The 20,815-nt window shown below is 39.0% G+C and overlaps 1 protein-coding gene across 1 annotated transcript; it reads left to right on the top strand.

Moving 5' to 3' along the window:
• Positions 1-294: 294 nt before the first annotated feature.
• LOC307025444 (uncharacterized protein) lies at positions 295-20,708 on the top strand. The gene is made up of 10 exons (XM_079660118.1): positions 295-534; positions 8,951-9,109; positions 11,769-11,899; positions 12,665-12,763; positions 16,105-16,236; positions 16,712-16,798; positions 16,905-16,952; positions 17,091-17,153; positions 17,610-17,700; positions 19,680-20,708. Exons 2-10 carry the CDS (start codon positions 9,025-9,027, stop codon positions 20,087-20,089), a joined length of 1,146 nt encoding a protein of 381 aa, XP_079516244.1. The 5' UTR covers positions 295-534; positions 8,951-9,024; the 3' UTR covers positions 20,090-20,708.
• The last annotated feature ends 107 nt before the right edge of the window (positions 20,709-20,815 follow it).

Raw genomic sequence — 20,815 nt, 5'->3', positions numbered from 1 at the left:
GCGATCTGAAATCTCAAAAATCTCAAAGAATATTTAAAACAGGTGGAAAAGCGATTTGCCCAAATGTTTGGTATCAGGGATGACGCTACAAAAAGACCTAATTAAACACATGAATATATATGGTTGGAAGAAGGTGTTCCAGCTTTGTCCCAAACAGAGATGACTGTAAATGGTTGTGAGGAAAACACAAGGCTGATGGACACCTCGAGCACACACGGGACGTCAGTGCACTTAGCCTGCTCTGACTCTGCCGCCATGGCACATTCATTACAACGTGACTTGTGTTTACACTGAGGAGCAGCAGCGAGGGTCTCTGTCTGTAGCCGGCCTTAAAAGACAAAGCACAACACCTCTCTGAGAAGTAAACCACCGCTGCTCCTCTCTGCTGCAGACAAAGGGGAGCTGGCAGATTCTAAAAACAACAAAGCACTTAAATGATGCCAAAGCTGGAAACTCCAACAGCGGCTGGAATGTCCTTCAGTGAATCACGGGACGCACCAGCACGGTTTATAGTTATCCTTGATGTCGTAAAAGGTAATTCATTTATTGCTAATGCCATTTAAATGAATTATCTCTGTCTGTGGTCTCTGCAGTGGGCATAGAGCTATAAAAAGTGTACAGAGTTTTTAGTGTGACTAAGCTGCACAACAGAACATGTCGCACTAAATCCTTAAAAGGTAACTATACCGGATTCATATATGTCTTTAAAGTTACCTCTAAACTCATCTTTAAACATGATTCAGCCCTTGAAATTACATTAAAAAGTCTTTCCCCCACTACTCAATAGTAGTATTCACATACTCAAGACAGAAAATGCATAAACATTGATAATATTTTTATTTGATAACACATTGGCTGGGTTAAAAAAGGCATAGTTGTATACTAATCACACCAAGTATGACGTTGAATTGAGTGTTAAGTGTACTTTAACTGCTAAGTATGTAGGATGCATGAAAGAAATCCCCGGATGTACAGTGGCAAAAATATTTGAGTATGAAGCATGAGGTCACACAAGCCTAACACAATCAATGCACCTGTCTTGTTCAATGCCGGATTCTGAAACACCCAGTTAAAATAATTAAGAGTTATAGTGAATTGTAAAACTCATTTTAAATCATTGTTTTATTTTGGCTTTACATAATTCTAGAAAACATTCAATTAAGTAGAAGAGACTAGATTGATTTACACTTCAATAATAAATTGGACCAGTAACCCTGTGATTGATGTGATGTGTTGCATTGTCTGAGTTAACTGTGTGAACCGTCTGCTGGCAAGGCAAGTTTATTTATATAGCACTTTTCAACACAAGGCAATTCAAGGTGCTTTACAAAAAATGAAAGACATTAAGAAAATGGCATTTCAAATCAGTCATTAAAAATAAAAGATAATAAAAGAAACATTAAAAGAAAAAATACATGGATAAAAGTTACAGTGCAGTCTAAGATATGAATAGTTCAATTAAAAAGCAGCGACAGAAAGAAAAGTCTTCAGCCTGGATTTAAAAGTAGTAAGAGTTTTAGCGGACCTGCAGGTTTCTGGGAGTTTGTTCCAGATATTTGGAGCATAATAACTGAACGCTGCTTTACCATGTTTAGTTCTGACTCTGGGGACAGAAAGCTGACCCGTCCCTGAAGACCTGAGAGATCTGGATGGTTCATCATTTAGCAGGAGGTCAGAAATGTATTTTGGGGCTAAACCATTCAAAGCTTTATAAACAGCAGCAGTATTTTGAAATATATTCTTTGACACACAAGAAGCCAGTGTAAAGACTTCAGAACTGGAGTGATGTGATCCTCTTTCTTAGTGTTAGTGAGGACTCGAGCAGCAGCGTTCTGAATCAGCTGCAGCTTTCTAATATATGTTTTAGTGAGACCTGTGAAGACACCATTGCAGTAGTCCAGTCTACTGAAGATAAAAGCATGGACAAGTTTTTCCAAATCCTGCTGTGACATTAGTCTTTTAATCCTAGATATGTTCTTTAGGTGATAGTAGGCTGATTTAGTAACTGTTTTAATGTGGTGTGGTACACTCAATTGTTAATATAGTATGCAGTGTAGTTGTTAGTATTTCATTTTGAATAGTAGGTCTTTACAGAAATCTCAAACCTTCACTTGCAGGCTGTTGCAGCAAGTTAGTATTGAGGTAATGGTGCAATATGATACGTCTGTTATTCCACAAGCTACTGTCAAAGGCATTATGTGTAAAAGGATTTCAGGAATTAGAGAAAGGAAGAAAACTGGACTCTGGTCATTCTTGGAAGTGAGTCAAGACGATCTCTTGGGTTTACATTTGTTTGTTTAGGGAATCCAAGGTTAAGTTGGTGGGTCAGTCTGGAGTTACATAACAAGAAGAAAGAACTTGACCATAGTTGGATCAGCAGCATATCGAGGAGATCTTACAGTCAAGACATTACTGACACTAAAAGAGGTCAATTAAACATCCCAAGAAATGGGATGAAGTTTGTGGTTTAAATTGGGTGAAAAACACAAAGACTGGTTGCCAACAGAGATGGCTGGGAATGGTAGCCTAGAGCGGACAAATCTGCTTAAGCATCCTGTATGATGCTGAATCGACCCTTAAAACTCTGGATTTTCACCATATGAATGCAGCAGGTGGTGGATTCATCTTTATCCAACTTGAAAGTGTTGACGGTAGAGAGTACAGTTTCAATTTGAAGTTTGCTATAGTTCGGTAATACGGATCCTGGCTCTTAGATATTATTTGATATATATATTTTATAATTACATTTTGCCAACTAATTTAATCTTTGCCTGGATTTTGTTCCCAGGCAACATGTTGTTGATTGAATGAGGTCCTATGTTAGCTACAGGAGGGGTTCGGGGTGGATGGTGGGCGTTGAAAGGATTTGCATCAAAAGTCATGTCTGTTGTTAAGGCAACAAAAGCACTGGATGTCCTTGTATGTACTGCAGTTTCCCTCACAGAGTATATACTTTTGCATGACCTATGCATACACTTGGGTCATACTCTTCATCATAACATTACTCCTTAAACTTTGACTCAGAGTAGGCAGGACAGCATGCTGGCTTGCATCCTGCAAAATGTGACCGGATGCAGTGCTTTTGTCCTACTTCATTTTACATACTATGTATTTAGAGATGCAAAATCTTTCCCATGCGTTAGAAAGGGTATGGTAGTATGTTGGGAACGAACTGACTGTCTCTTGCTCCAATAAGGAATCCTGTATGTCACATCCCTGCATTTACAGGAAGAGAAGTGACGCAGTTTATGGATAAGATATCGAAGCACTGTAATCCCTGGCTGGTAATCCATCCAGCTCAATGGACTGACTTTAATAATATTTGGCCTGAAGAAGAAAACAATGGGGCTCTCGACGATCAGCTGGAGTTCATTTTCACATGTCTCAGCATGGCTGCTGTCAAAAATGTTATTAGTATTTTATATACAGTATTTAGGATTACATCTGTAGTTTTACATGCTGGATTATAGCATGCTGATGTTTAACCGGTGTCATTTTTTACAATGGATGTCACCAGTTTAATAAAGATTTTTTCCATGCCAAAATGTCCAAATGAGCAAGAGATTATTCAGCCTAGACCAAAGTGTTGGACAAACTGGCGGGAAAACGCTGCCCTCTGGAGAGTCAACCAGCTAAAGAAAACAAGTATGAAATATAAATATATGTGTACATGTTGGTCATGTTGAATCATTGTGTTATGTAAACTTTAGAAGTTTTGAGTCGTTGCACTCTGACAGAGAAACATTTTAGTTAATTTCACTATACTTACCAGATTATTTTGAATTTGATGAAAGCATTATAACATTTGAGAGGACACTGTGTCCTCTTTGCTATGTTTACGTTTGCTACTGTAGTGTGAATGGAAACTGTTCATAAAGTTAAATAAACACTTCTACTGTGTGTGTAAATGGTATCCAGGAGTTTAATAACGGTACAAGGCAGATATTGGCTCTTTAATTTGATTCAGGCCAGAGAAAAACAAGCTGATGTGTTTCACTGTCTTGAACCTGAATTCAAAAAAAGGTATTGATCATTTGAATGGGGGCACACATTTTATATTGCGTTTTTTTAACACAATATTGTTGCCACTGCATATCTTATTAAAACACCTTAGTATTTAAGACTTAAAACAATTGCATGTTTTACTGTATTTGTTGGTCACTACATTTGCCTTCCATAGTCACCGTCAGTGCTACATTCTCCAGGTTTGAAGTTGTGTCTCGATGCGATCAACCAGTATTGATTTATCCTGATCTACAGCTCATTTTCTGGCAGATCCTGCTGTTCTATCTCACTTGGAGAGATAAAGAAGTGATGATGGGAGGACATGACAACAATTGTATTGGTTCTTGCAGCCGACAACAAAACAATTTGCGTGTTCCACATGTTTGCTTTACCATTTATGACACAGCAAGGTAGTTTCCTGATGGTTCCCCATGGGGTTAGTTTGTTTGTACTACAGAAAAAGAATTCTGATAAAAACCAAACCACATGACTATGAATAAATCGACAGAAGCAGTGTGTTGTTTAGTTTGAACATTAAGAACATTTTTGGGGATTATCCAGAGAGGTGTTTCCCCTTCCAAAGGCCACAGCGTTTCAACAACACACAAAGGAACATGTCATCTTTTAGATTAAGTATGACGAAATGTTGATTCTCAAAACTGGGATTTAGAAGGTTATCTGAAGGTGTCGAAAACACCTGACCGCATTATTCAGATCAACTGACTGGAACTTGTTCAAATCAACCTTTTTTTTTGTAGTTGCTGATGTATTTGAGTTCATCATTCAGTCATGGATTTAAAGCCCTTTAGTCAGGAAATAAATGAATGTGTTAACTGAAAAAAATGATCATCATCGACCCACTATCATTCCTAACTCTTCACTATACGTCACATTCTCACACTATAGCCCGGTGTGTCACACTAGATTACAGTAAATACCTTTTAAATGTTATGAATTCATACCGAAAAATGTGTGGTTTGGGTTAAACATAACGTTGTAAAGACAAAGATAACAACACAGGACCAATTTTCGTCCTTTTCGATTTTCCCGTCCATCCTCCCTACATTTTTAGTCTTTATACAAAATCACCACACACCCAGCACACTAGCTCTGAGCGTATCATTTTGAATGCTACATAATAAATTGTTGTTAGTTGAAAACCTGTTGTGTCTCATAAAGACAAAAAAGGGAGCCTGTTTCAGAGTTTGACACCCTGTCAAAGAGGCTGGGCTGTTTGCTTTTTTAGAAAACAAAAAAGTGCACTTCCAGGATGTGGATGATTGTTGGTGCACTTGGTTGTGTTTCATCATCAGAGGTTTAGATGCTAGATTCAGCTAGTGTGTTTTTTTTTAGGTTTTTGCTCTTTAGACTGAGAATCAGCTGGAGTTAGTCGGGCTTCCCTTGAATCATTGCGGTCACTATTTTGAGGATTTGTTCATCACAAACTTGGCATGAGTTCATCCCTTGCGGCATAATTTAGATAACGTCACCCAGGCCACCAATGTGAAAACAGTTTGTTGTGATTTCTTTCTTCTAAATATCTGAGGGAGATGTGTTTTAATACTTAACTGAACACATATTAAGTAAACCATCCAATCCTTAAGAAAACATAGACTTTCTTTGTATTCAGGTCTATACATTTGGAAATCAATAATTCAGACCTCTGTGGTAATAATAATAATACATGGGACTAGTATAGCGCTTTTCTAGAAACTCAAAGACGCTTTGACAGAGAATAAAAAAACAAAAACAAACAAAGAAAAATACAAAACAGAAAATAGAGGGGGGGGGGGTTGAATGCAGTGTTGCAGTGTTGAACATGTGGGTTTTGAGTGATGTTTTGAATGCTGTGAGGTAGGAAGAATCTCTGATGGATTGGGGTAGTGAGTTCCAGAGGGTGGGTGCAGAAACGGAGAAGGCTCTGCTGCCCCCGGACTTGAGGTTGGTCCGGGTGGGGAGGGACAGGAGGTTGGCAGCAGCAGAGCGGAGGGAGCGAGTAGGGGTGTGTCTGTGGAGGAGGTCAGTCAGGTAGGATGGGGCCAGGTTATGGAGGGCTTTGTACGTCATTAGGAGGATTTTGTACTGAATTCTCTGGGGGATGGAGAGCCAGTGGAGCTTGATGGGGACGGGTGTAATGTGTTCACGGATTCGGGTGTGGGTGAGTAGACGGGCGGCGGAGTTCTGGATGTATTGTAGTTTGTTGAGGGCTTTTGCAGGTGAACCATAGAGGAGGCTGTTGCAATAGTCCAGACGGGAGGTGATGGAAAGCGTGGATGAGGGTTTCTGCAGCAGTGGGGGAGAGGGATGGACGTAGACGGACAATGTTTTTGAGGTGGAAGAAGGCTGTCTTGGTGATCTGTTTGATGTATTTGTTGTAGGAGAGGGTTAGGTCAAATATTATGCCATAGGTTCCGGATGTGAGGGGAGGTTTGAACTGGGAAGCCGTCTATGTTGAGGGTGAAGTTATGGTTAGGTGTGGTGAGCTTTTTTGGTCCAATGATTATTATTTCAGATTTATCACAGTTGAGTTTCAGGAAAATGAGTTGGAGCCAGGATTTTATTTCAGTGATGCAGTTTGTCAGGATGGAGTGGGTAGCAGTGGAGATGGACTTGGTGGAGACGAGAAGCTGGATGTCGTCGGCAAAGCAGTGGAATTGAAGTCCAAGACGGCAGATTAAGTGACCAAGGGGAAGCAGGTATGAAGAGGAGGGTAAAAGAGGGTTTTCCTCTCTACTGTACAATGTTTACATTAAGCTCAGTGACTTAAAGGTCCCATCATGGCCATTTCTACTGATCCTATTTCCATTGTTGAGGTCTATTAGAATAGATTTAAATTGTTCACTTTTCCAAAATCACATTGGTTTCTCATACGGCATCTCTGTATAGTATGTGTATTCACCAGGTATTCACTCTCTGTCCTAAGCGGCTTGTTGGAGCTCCTGCCCCCCTGTTACAGATCATTGAAGCTCAACTGTTTGAGACAAATCTTTTTACTTCTTTACTGTCACTGTTGGGAAATGTGGCTTTAACCGTTATCCCACAGTTGTTGTTTTTAAAACAGAAACTTGAAACGCCGTCAGCGCTGTGCTGACAGGAAAAGTTCATGTAGATTACCTTCTTTATTTTTTATTCAAAGTGGATTAAATCTGTTATTTCATGGCCTCTGGTTACTAAAGCCTCTGCCAATTGAGCTAAATGGTCTGAGTTTGCATATTGTTTTGATTTTAGAGGATTCCCTTTCAATTAGATGAGATTTTAGGGAAAGTCACGTTTAATCTGACGTAAACCCTTTCCTGTTTCTGGGGGATTTTCAACATTAGCTGTGCTTCCTGAGAAATATGTTTCTACATGCAGAGAAACCTATTTGCTAACAAGTCACAACAAGTGATTGGATTCATAAATATTTATCTGAGAATGCATCACTTGCATTTTGATCCCTCTAAAGCGGAGGGCCTGAAGATAAGAGAGAGAGACGGCAGCATAGACTTTTCTCAACAGAACAGCCTCTTTCTCTGTGAGATCCTAAACGGTCATTCTTGGCAACATTTCTGTCTATATGAAAGAAAAAGGCAGTGAGGAATAATTCATATTGGTGGATTAAAAATAATATGTTTAAATGCAGATATGTGTTTTCTATCCAAGAGTTAGATAAGAAGCTTAACTCAGCAAAAGACTGGTAGTGCAAACATTGCCGATAGACTAACAGACAATGGCTTTCTAAAGAACAGATTTGATCAATGTTCACTCATGTTGACTCATCATGAGAAGCACAAGTCAGCCTGTGAAGCAGTAACGTCTACTGTGACCCCGGAGGATATTCGTCAAGTATGAGATAATAACGAGGATGATGTCAGAGTGACGTCATCAGTATTATCGTATCTCGGCTTGAATTGAGAATTGCATTTTTAAAAGATAACTTGCACTACAAACTTTGACAGTTTGACAAAAGAGGGGATTTGCCATAGCTGTAACGGGGGTCAATGAGATATTTCCTTAAGTTGCATTATTGGAAGTGTAGGATATATAGAGTTTTATGAGCTTCATCCACACTAAGGACTCAAATGTTCTACTCTGGAGAAAATGTAAAAAAAATGTCTAACCTGACTAGATCATCAGGTGAAATTTAGAATTTGTCCAATATGTTTTTTTGCCTAATACCCAAGCGGCACCCTCTGATGCTAAGAGAGGAAGTCAACACAAAAGTGCCAAAACTAATGACCACTTGAGTAGAGACAGTCACTTTATAAAGCCAAAAGTCAATGATACATGAATAAGTCATTTAGCAAAGCTCTGTATTATTTCACAAAGCAACTAAAAACATCTCTAGTACACAAGAGACAATATCCAGCATCATCAAGTTAATCATTTCTGGAGCCAGACGTTTCCTCTGCCTGGTTCATGAACCCCATATCATAGCCCTTTTAAATACATATTTAATTGTTGTTGTTTATTTTAAACAGCACTTTATAGACTGGTTCTGGTTCCTCTCAACTATACTTTCTGCAAAAGTTTTCAGATAGCTTGATCTTTATTAGGCAGCCAGAAAACTTGTGTTCATCCATTATTTTAAGAAATATCACCCATAAGCATTCTGTGAGGGAAACACATGACCTCATGCTGAACCCCACAGAGGGACAGCACCATGTACACTCACTATCCTCCCTATCAGAGTCTCTTAAGTCTCTCACATGAGTTCCCATGTATTCGGGACTCCCAGAGGATGTTAATATATCACCAGTGAGTGTGCAGCCTGACCTTTGACTCTGTAAAATTTCTGCTGTGAGCTGAGCCAAGCAGCGGGGTCAGAGCAGAGACACTCTCCCACAGGTGAGCCCATCAAACTGTTTCTCTTTTACTACAAATGTTGCTGATATCTGGAGACAATTTTTCTTTGCATTTTGACATTTTTCTTTACATCAACAAATCTGTCTTTTCCCCCTTGCAGGAAACAAAGTGTGACTCATTGCTGTCACTGCATCCTGAAGCCTCCTAGCCTTCAATTTCCAAACAGATCTCGCCATGATGGAGACGGAGCAAACGGCTGCGAGTTGTCTTGCCCTGGACCAAACTCCTGTCAGGAGCTGGCTCTCCTCCAGCTCCAGAGGTACAGTGCTCCACTGCTGTTGACTGTCCCGATTTGCTCTCAAAAAAAATTAAGCTCAGAGTTTTGCCTTCTGACTGAAGTGGCAACATCTGACCAGAGAAAAGCAATCTTTCAGCACCTGCTAAATGCACAGTTCCTTACATTTTACCTGGACATGGTTTAGCAGGCTAATTCAAATAATTATGTTTTATTCTATACTTGTCTGGCCTTACTTTTGTTCATACTTTTAAGAAAAAACGAAAAAGAACTTAGTTAGATTGTTAATCTACACAGACAAAACTTCATAACCTTAATATTTTCAAAATCAGTTAAACACAAAACAGTTTCAGAGCAGCTATTGTTCTCAATAACTGTCAGTGGGCATATACCTAACCCTCAATTTACCAATTTTTTTACTTGTCTGTTAACGACAATCTTTCAGTTGTAGCTTCTGAGATTTTCCGATTTTCTCTGTCCCACTCCGGCCACAGAAATGTCTGGGGGTGCAGAGTCCTTTATAAAAGTTTGGCCACTGCATTGTGTATGCAGTTTGCTTAACAAAACAGACAATGCGTCAACACATTAGATTCTTGCATACGACATGCTTGATCTTGTTTTAATTTTTGCCTCCCAATTTGCATTTATTCACATGTTTTAACTCTGACTTTCACCTCTGCCTGAACATAGACATTCAAAATGTGTATCTCTTTGCATCTGCTTAAACCCTTCTTATTCTTATTATTTTCTTGTTGTGATATAAACTTGTTTAAAGTTAATTAATTTGAGAGAAAAAAGAGCATACATGCATATACATTTGATATTTTCTTTTAAATAAGGACACTAAATCTTACTATACAGTACATTATGTATCCTGGTCTGTCTGAGTTTATTAATATCTGATGGGAAGCAGGAGTGTTTTCAGGTTTGTTTTCCTTGTTCCTCCTTGATGCACCTCTCTGCAGCTGTTGCAGTTGTTTAGAAAAATACTGTTGATGTCAGTGTCTGACTGGAAATCCTTTAACACATTTCCAACATTATAAATGTTTATCTGGTGTGAATACAGCTACATTTGCTCCAAAACTAACATATGTTAAAGTATTTGCAAACATGCGGTTTGTCCACAGAGCTGTTTCCTCTTGTGTCCAAAAGCTTCTAAAATCTAACACAATCCATTTTAAACACATCAGTGTTAACCATTCATGAGCAATTATGATTTTATGAGAATATGATCACAATGTTGCGCTTGTAAAACGTGCAATAAACATGCAGTAGTCATACTTCGATGATGAAGTATTGGATTTTTGAAGCCTAAAAAATCTTCAGAACTCAGATGCTGTACTCTTATTGTACATTGGTTGTCTCTGAATTTTGAGTAGGATGATATAGTTAACGCATTTTTATTTAAAGTGTATAACATTTCTAAACCTGATATCACACAAAGTTTTGAATAATAGGTTAAATGTAACAGTTATGTGTTGATGCCTAAGCTAAATTGTAACTATAATCAAACTAGAAGCCTGTGTATGAATACAAATATCTCCATTCATTTTAGAGGTAATTTAGCCTTTGACAATCACCAGCTCAGGCCCCTCACTTTGTTTTGAACTCTGAAACACAAATGTATTTCTGCTGAACATTAAACTAACCATTGACTACAAAATCCAGTAAACTCTTTCACAACGTTAGTGAAGCTGTTTAAGAGGCGACCTTTGTTACAACAAGCATACTGACATTTTCATAAGCACTCAATTACTGTTTTCATTCCAGGAAATTAGATGAAACATTGACCAAGCATCAGTAAAACGCTCATTCAGCTATTTGCCTACACACACAGAAAACACATCGTAAGCATATAACAGGGGCGCAGATGAGATTTTTGAAATCGGGGGGACGAAACTGAGAGAAATTATTTTCACAATATTTACTTACCATTGATTTATTATACGATACGATATTGCTTTATTTGTCAGATTAAGTCTGACATTTGACTTGCGTCGCAGCAGCTCCATGTCCAACATCAACAGACAAATATCCAGACAAAAATACATGAAAAACAAACAACAAACATTTAACATAACAGCACAATCAGTGAGTGAAAAGCTGCTCAAAGAGCCTTCAGCGTGCATTTGACCGGGATTTATTATGTGTTTTACAATTATAAGTAACATTAACCGTACGCTCAAATATGAACTGTTTCAAGATCAAATATAATACAATATAAGTATGTATGTGGATTAACAAATGAATCAGTATGTACCTTTAAGTGCAAGAAGGATAATTTAAAAAAGGATAATAAAAGAAATATAATATATATATTACTTTAAATGGGGGGGACGGGTCAGTGTCCCTATGAAATTGTGGGGGACGTATCCCCCCCCCCCCCCCCACTATCTGCACCGCTGGCACATAAACACTAACAAACTTGTATTATCCATTTACAAACACACACAAATATGTACACACGAAAACTTTGTACAAACCCACAGGTACACATATTAAAAACACAAGTACACATCAATTTTAATCAGATTATGACACACACACATATTTAAGACACAACTAGGAAGCACAAATATACACAGACGTGCGAAAAGCACGTCTGTGTATATTTGTGCTTCTTCTTCCTCTCACACAGATTTGTCCTCGTTTAACCCTTTTTTCACGTCTTTATGATTCCCAGGGTCACCCAGTCACCCCCCCTCCCGTTTCTCTGGAGACGGGGTCCGCTACAAAGCCAAGCTCATCGGTGTGGACCATGTGCCGGACGCCCCGGGACACAAGATGTGCTGGGACTCCATGATGAAGCTAAAGGTCAGAAAAAGCAAGAAAAAACATACCTCTGTCTCCTATATTCAAACTGCAGTCATTTAATTAAGGAGGAAAATATATCACATGACAAGTGAGATTAAAATATATATTCTCAGTGGTTTGTTAAGTCCTTTTTAGAGGGCTTTTTTTCTAGAAATAGATATTTTTCTATTTTACAAAACTGGTACCTTCCACAAAGATATTTTTGTTCTGTGGAGCAGTGTCAAAAAAAGATAAATATATTGAATTGTTTAAGACTAATTCAAAGTTGATGATTGATGCTCATTGAACAATTATACCCTTGTAACAGGTATTTATATAAATGAAAGCAAATGCGCATGGTTTCTTGGATGGAAAAGGGAGTTGTGGGAACATTCGTAAAAAAAAGGCTTCTGATATTTGACCTATTGCTCCTCCGATATGTCAGTGGCTTCAGGCCCTGTCATCTCACAGGATGTTCCCCGATACAGTGGGAGTGTATCATAGGGTACAGCAACATCTTAGAAAAAAACATGATCCACAGGCGCATAACAAGATCAGTGTAGTAAAAAACTGTTAGCTAGTTTGACAATTTGGCGCCCCCCGGTGATGGTGTCTACACAATCAAATATGCAGTGGAGAGTTTTGGCCAACAGTCAGTTGAAAACGATTCTACACATAGCTTTAATACAACATTTCATCAGTATAAATATGAAAATGTTGCCCTTAAACTAACAGTATAGGTTCTCTCCCATTTTAAATAACTCAACATTCTTTTTTGTGTGCCAGGGCTTTGAGGCGGCAGCGAGGAAGCAGGGGAGACACAAGCAGAGAGTCTGGTTGAAAGTTTCCTCCAGCGGCCTGAGAATAGTGGATGAAAGGACCGGGGTGAGTTACACTGACTGCAACTCCCCCAAATCTCTCTTCGTCTTTGTGTTGTCCTGAAGCTGTTGTCGCCTCGGGTTGTTTGTTAATCTTGAAAAGGTTTTCTCTCTCTTGTGTGCAACCTCAACAACCACTGATGTCTTTAGAGGACAAAAGAAAACCGGTTCATTTATAACTAGCCAAAATGTGCATTATCTACATTTCAATTATATATTCTCAGGATTCCTTTGGGAGGTTAAGCAGAATATTTGCACAACTGAAATGGATCAGTGCCATAAAACAAAAATAGGAGGCTAGTGAGTTTTGTTTAGTACACCACAGATATGTTGTAATTGAGCCCAGCCCAGTTAGAAGTCCACATTTGCATGTTTTCCCCCTAAAAGGCATAATGTTTGACCTTTAGTAGTACCCTTTTTTATGATGAAGAAGTATCAGTTAAATGCTAAGTTATGTTAATAGAATTGTGGAAGTAGTGTTTCCCTTATGAAATTGATTCTGCATTTTACATGCAGTTAAAGAGCAACTTGCAGGATTTTTTTTTTTACTACATTTATGCTTAACCTTGCCTGAAAATTACAATTAAAAATGTTAATGCAGGATTTGATATGTTTTACAAGACATAAGGGCGGGAATTCAGAGGAAAAGGAGCCGTTTTGAGCTCTGCTACTAAAAACTGCTTTTTTTTAACCTCATACGTCAAACGCGTCATATTACGTCACATGGGGGAGTTAACTTTCTTGCACTCGTTCTCTGCCCAATCCGCGGTAGTAGTTTGTAGTTGGTTTGAGCGGTTGTGATTTAGTGAGCTGGTATTTTTTCGGTAATTTTACATTTCATTTCACCATTTTTAATCATAGTGAGCTTGTTGTTTGTGCAGGTTGCACAAACTCAAGCCTGTCAAGGCATCGAGTCCACAGTTTCCCTCACGGGAAAAGGACCGGAGCTAGCGTTCGTTCCTGGGTGCGTTGTGCATCCACCTCCCTGCAGCACATACTACGTCTCCACAGCTTTATCAAGAAACCGTATTACATCTCTCTCCCCCCCTTCGCTGCTCTCTCTCTCCCCCCTTCGCTGCTCTCTCTCCCCTCCGGTACACGGCACCGTAAGACGTAGTGTGTGGAGTTGCATTAGGTGACGCTGTGGTGGCTGTACTGCTCCAGCCGTCTCCTTTGTGTTTGTTTGTTTCCCCCTGTCTGTGTTGTTTGTGTGGGCGTGGTGGCTGTCACTCCTGGCTCCCGGCTCAACCTCCACTCACCTGCTGCAATCAGCTGTGCACCCTCCCCGACTACACACCTGCCCTCCATCAAGCCATTTACAACGGCATATCAACGGAGGCTCCACAACCTTTCTCCGCCAGATCGTCAAGTATCAGCCTTATCTCGCGTCTCCCCTACGGTCAGCACCGTAGTGTGGAGTTGCATTAGGTAACGCGAGATACGGCTGATACTTGCGCATTAGTTTCTGTTATGGATCAGTATCAACAGTCCTGCCAGTAACGTTACTATATTATCAATACTACTTTAGTTATAGCCTGATATATGATTGCTAACTTTACAATGATGTGATGTGACTGACATTAGCTAACATGCTAACGCCGGTCACTCACCAAGACAGCTGCTCTGTTCTCCACTGGTTCTCCACACACCAAAGCTCCATTTCTCTCCGATGGCCGTTATTTTGTCTAATCCTTGGCTGCTCCTGGTTTCTTGGACGCCGAGCAGGCTCATAATTATAATCATATGCATTCGAATATATATTTTCAACCTCTTCTGTGTCAAAACTAGCATTGTGATCAGGTGTGGTCTCTAACATTTATAAATTATTATCTAGGGCTGCCCCGAATACCTTTTCTCCTGTCCAACTGTCCTGGTAGCATGCCTTGAATATCTCTCTGTCTGCTTTGCAATGGAACTTCATTTGGAGGTCAGCTATGTTCTCTTCTAAATGTGCAAGATTCAGGATCATACAGTTCAAAATTCTCAATAGAGCTTACATCACCCCTTTTACAAAATCTAAGATGGACAATAAACACAGAGACTTATGCTGGCATGAATGTGGCAAGCGAGGTACATTGTTGCACCTACTCTGGGAATGCCCAGCGGTAAAAAAACTTTGGTCAGAAGTAATATCCTTATTGTCTGAATCTTTAAAAGTTAGTTTCCCTACATGTCCCATTGCATGTCTACTGGGTCTCAAGCCAGATGGCAATCTTGCAAGGACTACCGATCGGCTCTGGACATTGGGCTGTTTAGCCACAAAAAGACTCATCCTATTAAACTGGAAGGAACGCAAACCAGCCTGCTTTACTAGGGACTAATGGCTGAGGGAGTATCTGGACCTACTGAACATGGAGCGTGCAGCTTCTCTGCTGGGGGATTTTGAGGGGAGACAGGAGGATTGCGGTTCACTGTCCGCAGCTCTCCTATCTAACACTGTCAATATGGCATCTCCTGTGTAATGTATAATGTATTGTGTATGTAATGTCCTGTGTATGTCACAATCAGCTGTCTTAGGAAGTCATGCTTGCATCCACCCCCCCCCCCCTCCCCCGTTACGTTTTATTTAGTTGTTTTGTTGTTACATGTTTTGATGTACGGTTTGTTATCTGGAGCAATGTCTGTTTATTTTATAACTGAAAAAAAAAAAAAAACTAGCATTGTGATCCATGTTTATTCATACGTTAGACTGGCCGCTCTCCCCCTTGTTTCCCCCATGTTACGTCACACGTGGGAGGTCACGTGCGGAGGTTTTTTTAATGCGGAAGTGAAAATGTCTTAATAAAACGACGCCAGATGTCACTGTAGTGTATATTTCTGTATATTTTTGGGAAAATCTAGTGTATTCATCATTTTCCTACACATTTATTCACTGGTGTCTCTAACCTGCAAGTTGCTCTTTAATGTTCGAATATTTATTTTAGTTTTGGTTCAACTTCGGCCCTTTCTTTTGGTCATATGTCTGATTGTAATAACCAACATCCCAAACTGTTTCCTGCACTGCATCTGTATTTCATTGTCATGTTCAAAAATCTAAATTGCAGCTAATTTATTTTCTCTCTTAGGTTCGAGACCAAAACATGTAATTGTAGGTGAAGGGTGCTAGATCCAGAAATAACCCCAAGTCTAAACATTCCCCAGCAAAAGCCAGAGACACAGAAACAGAAACGGAAACAAATCAGCTTTAATCAGGCTATATCTAAAGTTATGATATCTTTATTTTCCCTTTTTCTTACATCTTTTCTTTATGGTAGTTTTTTGTTCCCCCATTCAACTTTTGTTGTGTCTAAATGTTTTGTAGTGGTTGGATATGTTGAACCTCAAACCTTTTCTATAATCTGCATTCAGGCTGTACTTCATGACCACGACCGAAGCGGGATCAGCTCTCTGATGAGAGACGAGTCTGACCCCAGAGCTCTGGCCTACGTCTACCAACACCAAGACACATACTGCCTCTTCTACATCAAGACGGCAAACCTGGTATTACACACACCACTCGCTACATGGGAAACATATTTAATAACATATGAATATTCATAGACATTAGCGACAGTTATTACAAAATTACTTAACAAGATGCTATTTATCTATATTAATGACATTGATTCACAAAACCACTACACAGTGAATAATCAGGCTGCTGTATAACATTCATTATAATAATGGCAGTCTTTTGGAAATGTAACTGACTTATTCGGATAATGAAAAGAGTAGACCAAAGTAGGCCAACGTGCAAAAATGTACCTCAGTCTTGGACAATTGCTCTACTGTCGGTTCAAGTTAAAAGAACAGAGAAGTATCTATGTCCTTTTTTGTATTTTCACGCTGTTTTGAACCACACTGTATAGTTACATCCCTTATCTCAGGTAGTGAGAGCACAACTAAAGACAGGTTTGTTCTCTGAGGAAAAGGATATGTTTGGTGCACAGTGTGATGTTTGATTTGTGTTCTCCAGGCAGACCCGGTCCTGGTTGACATTGAGAAAGTTTCTAAGATGGTGGACCAGGAGACAACTGAGGAACCAGCAGATGCACTGACGCAAGTAAGGCAAACTTTTTTAATTGTATAATTACATCAGTGTTTTTTGACTTTGGTGTCCATGTATTCATTTTTTGTATCAAGTGTTCAATGGTGTTTGTTTTTTCCAGACTAATTCCTTACTGCTACTAAATGACAGTTCAGCCCCAGCAGCTGAGGTAAATAAAATAAAGTTGTATTCCTTAAATCTTATGGTGAAGTTTATCATTGAACATCTTTTTATGTAGTTATTTTTCTTGAAATGGTGGAAGGCAAAGATTGAAATAAAACTGCACTGAATGTGCCTTTATTTTTAGGAACTAGCTTTGGAGGAAGTGCTCAGTCCACGGAAAGATTCTTCCCCTGGAAACTTAGACCAGGTACACAATATCACACATGTGAATCTTTCAATACACTGTGCCTTACCTGCCTTATTTGAACATGTTTTTATTTAATGAACCACCTCAAAACAACAAAATCATGAAACATCTTGCATTTCAGAATTTCAAAACATTGAGGTGAAATAACAAAGATATAGCGTTACTGACCTTTCAAATTCAAGCGTCAGGTTGGGGTTAGTTAGTTAGCAGTTATTCTGCTTTTTAAGATCATAACATACAGTATGTGAATTTATAAGACATATGGTATTTTCGTTAATATCTATTATTGTTGTTGCTCTCATATGGCTCGTGAGACTAACTAACCTGCAGTTCGATTAACAGTCTGCTACCTTTTATTGTTAATTAACTTAGTGTTAATACATAAGCAATTGATAAATGTTGATTTATGTTGTTTTTAGATGCAAACTTTAGAGTTTTCTGTTGCTCTGTGTACAGGCCTCTTCCAGTAACGAGCTGATGGCGGTTTTCTCGATCCAAATGGAGGAGCCGCTGATGCCCGACCAGAGCTCCTGCGCCAGTCAGCCAGGTTAGTCTCCAACTGAGACCAGGAACTGTTATGCTGAGTAAACCATAATGCATAACTTAATCCTCTATAGCCTAAAATATGTTAGAGCTGAAGTTAGTAGGGGGCAGTACACAGCCTGGAAGTGCTAATACTTTGGTCTCATTCATGGCAAAATGATCTATTTACTTCCTGCTTGGTCTGTTTCTATAAAACGGAGCCATTCATTTAATTATTGTGGTCAAAAGCTACGTCTTTTCTGACCATGGCCGCAAATTCCACTTCAATTTCACAATTTGAATCTTGTTTTGTATCACAATCCACTGTCTAAATACCGTAAAAAGAGAAGAGGGACGTTATTTCATGTCACATTTGCATAACTACTACTTTAGTTTCATTACATTTTAGAGATTGATTGATTTTTGGAATATGTTTTTTGATAGTGATTAAAAGGAGTGGAGGGTTCACTTTGGGAACCAAACGCAGTATATGGTTATTACAAATGTTTTGCATCACATCAGAGGGTGTATTCATGCAAAGATCTAGCTCAGAGTTCATCAGTTTGGTATCCTATCATGCAAATAAATGTAATTAAAATATCAGGCTGTCATGCCTTAAAACTGGCCCCTTCCCTCCTCAAGCTGACTCTTTTGTCAGCTGAATCAGAGCAACTTGATACTTTGGTTGAATGGTTGAAACATGATGTTTGAAGTGCTGAGAGCCAAAAACTACATTCACACCACCATCAAACATTAATGTTCCCTACATCATACATCATGAAAGACCAGGCAGGAAATAAGGATTCATACACTGACCTTTGATCTTAGACCTGGAGGCACACGAGAAATATGCAAACAGTGTTCCATAACGTACACTACGTGAGTTTTCCCACGATCTCCCTGTTTAAAATGATTAATCCATAGGGAATGGCATCATTTCCATTGAATGCCTAGAAATGGCCTTATTTTCTCATACTAACGTTATCTCATTCTCCTCAAGAGGGAAACATATCAGATCCCCATGAACTAAATTACAGAAAAGAAAACAATGAATAATGTTTTTTTGTAATTACATTGTGTATCTGCTGGATTATATGTATTTATGTTCTTATTTTGTTTATTTATACTTGCATTTAGGTTTTTTACCAGAACATGTTGACACCCTTTAATAATGATAAAAAAAACTTCTGATTATGGGTTAAGGATGTGTGGCCCTTTTGAGGGTTTTAATACATTCACAGTACTTATGTAGCACCTAGACCTGCTTCATAATAAACCAAATGTTGTTGATCCTGTTATAGTGTGGAAAAGGGTTGTGTTGGGGTGGTGTGATATGCACTTTCAAAACACAGGCTTTTAGGTTTAGATACTGTCTCTCTTTATTATTATTTAACCATGGCAATTCATTTTCATTATTGTAATTACAACAAGTTGATAATCAAATACTTTGCCATTCCAGAAATCCAGGATATTGCAACTAATGCTCTCTAAAATGCTCTAAAAATGTTGGAGTAATTCCCATCACAGGGTCCCAGAAATCAAAGTGCGTCCTTTAAATGACTTCATGTCAAACAGACAGTCCAAAACCCAAGGATAATCAATTTAAAAGAGTGTCCACCGACAGAGAAAGGTGGACACTGATGCTTGACTTATAGTGTCTAATTTGTTTTTTAAGAAATGATGCCAGAGTTTGATTAGCTTAGCTCAGCATAAGGAATGTAAACAGGTGTACAAAGCTGGCCTTAATTTTATTCTAAAGGTAAAATATTCTGCCTTCCAATGTCTCTAATGTCTCCCATTGATGGTTGTGATGAGATTTTTTGATACAAATGTGAAAACTAACAAGGGTTTCACTGGGAGTTGTATGCTCAAACTATTTCTTAACGCATTGGAAGTGCTCCAGTAGTTTTTTTTGTTTGACTAAAAAAGTAATCGACTAATTGTTTCTGACAGGATTTGCTACACGATATTTAGTATATTTTTTGTGTTCCTCTTTTCTCTCAGAGTCTCCACATCATACTCTCTCCTCCTCTCAGATCCTCTCCATGTTCCCCACTCAGCCAGCAGGGGGCACTCCTTACTCCTCGCCCCCATACTCTCCCATTTCCATGCCCTGGGGCCAGCAGGGGCTTCTGGGTAATCAGTGGGCAGGTCCAGCTGCAGTGCCTTGGCCCACAATGCCCAGTAGTCCATCAGCATGGCCCCCTGCAGGATACCCAGGGGCCCCAGCAGGATACCCAGGGCCCCCTGCAGGATACCCAGGGCCCCCTGCAGGAGGCCAGTTTCTGTCACATGGCCCTCAGCCAGGAGCTGTGATGGGAGGAAACTCACCCGCCTCACCCACAGCTGTCAGTGGGTACCCCTCCCCTCTAAACTCCCTCTACACCCCCACTGGAGCAACAGCACCGCTGTAGTCAGTCACCCCCACCTTGTACCAAAATCTCCTCCTGTAAAGAACTGAGTTGAAAATATGTTATCAAGATGATGCTCATTTAGGTCCACTAAAATGTGTATTTCATTTTTCATTCTTTCTTTCATTTGCACGTAATCAAATATTTGTTTTGCTGCCTGATCAAACTGGAAGATCATGACCATTTACTACAGTATGTTGTGACGAGTTATCATTTACTGTCTGTTTAAACTGAACCAAAGAAACACTTGTACTGCTATTGTTCACAAATCACAAAATATTATGATTATTAAAGATAGTATAGTTTCATTACCCCTGCTGATACACTAGGTTGTGTTTTATGAGTTTTACTGACACTTGAAATTACTTTTCATTTCTTTAACAGATATAAGTTAGTTAATGTAATGTTCATCAGAATTAAATGCAGAACATAAAAGGAAGCTCAATTAACTTTGTTTCTAATTTCCTTCAAACTAAAGCATCTCACTTTGTCTTCGGTTTTATTATATAATTATATCATTGTGTGGACGTTCTTATTGAAATAGAAAGTATATAATGTATAATAACATATTGCAGAAAATAAGCTAAATATAAAATGTTTTCTTCACATCAATTGCCCTCACAGTGCCCTAAAATATAACTGTATTATTCATACACATAATAAGAAAAAAACTGACCTTTTTAAGAAGAACTGAAACGAAGTGGCTGACAGCATGTTAAAGTTCCTCTA

The sequence above is a fragment of the Notothenia rossii genome (genome assembly GCF_949606895.1).
Source record: "Notothenia rossii genome assembly, chromosome: 1".
Taxonomy (NCBI): domain Eukaryota; kingdom Metazoa; phylum Chordata; class Actinopteri; order Perciformes; family Nototheniidae; genus Notothenia; species Notothenia rossii.
Note: the sequence above shows the minus strand (reverse complement) of the source record. Positions and strands in the feature narration are given on the sequence as shown.

Excerpts from the sequence above, each read along its gene's own strand:
- LOC307025444 (XM_079660118.1), top strand. The coding sequence starts at position 9,025 with ATGATGGAGACGGAGCAAACGGCTGCGAGTTGTCTTGCCCTGGACCAA. Across the intron at positions 11,900-12,664 it reads ACTCCATGATGAAGCTAAAG|GGCTTTGAGGCGGCAGCGAG; the intron begins GTCAGAAAAAGC and ends TTTGTGTGCCAG. Across the intron at positions 16,799-16,904 it reads CAGCAGATGCACTGACGCAA|ACTAATTCCTTACTGCTACT; the intron begins GTAAGGCAAACT and ends TGTTTTTTCCAG.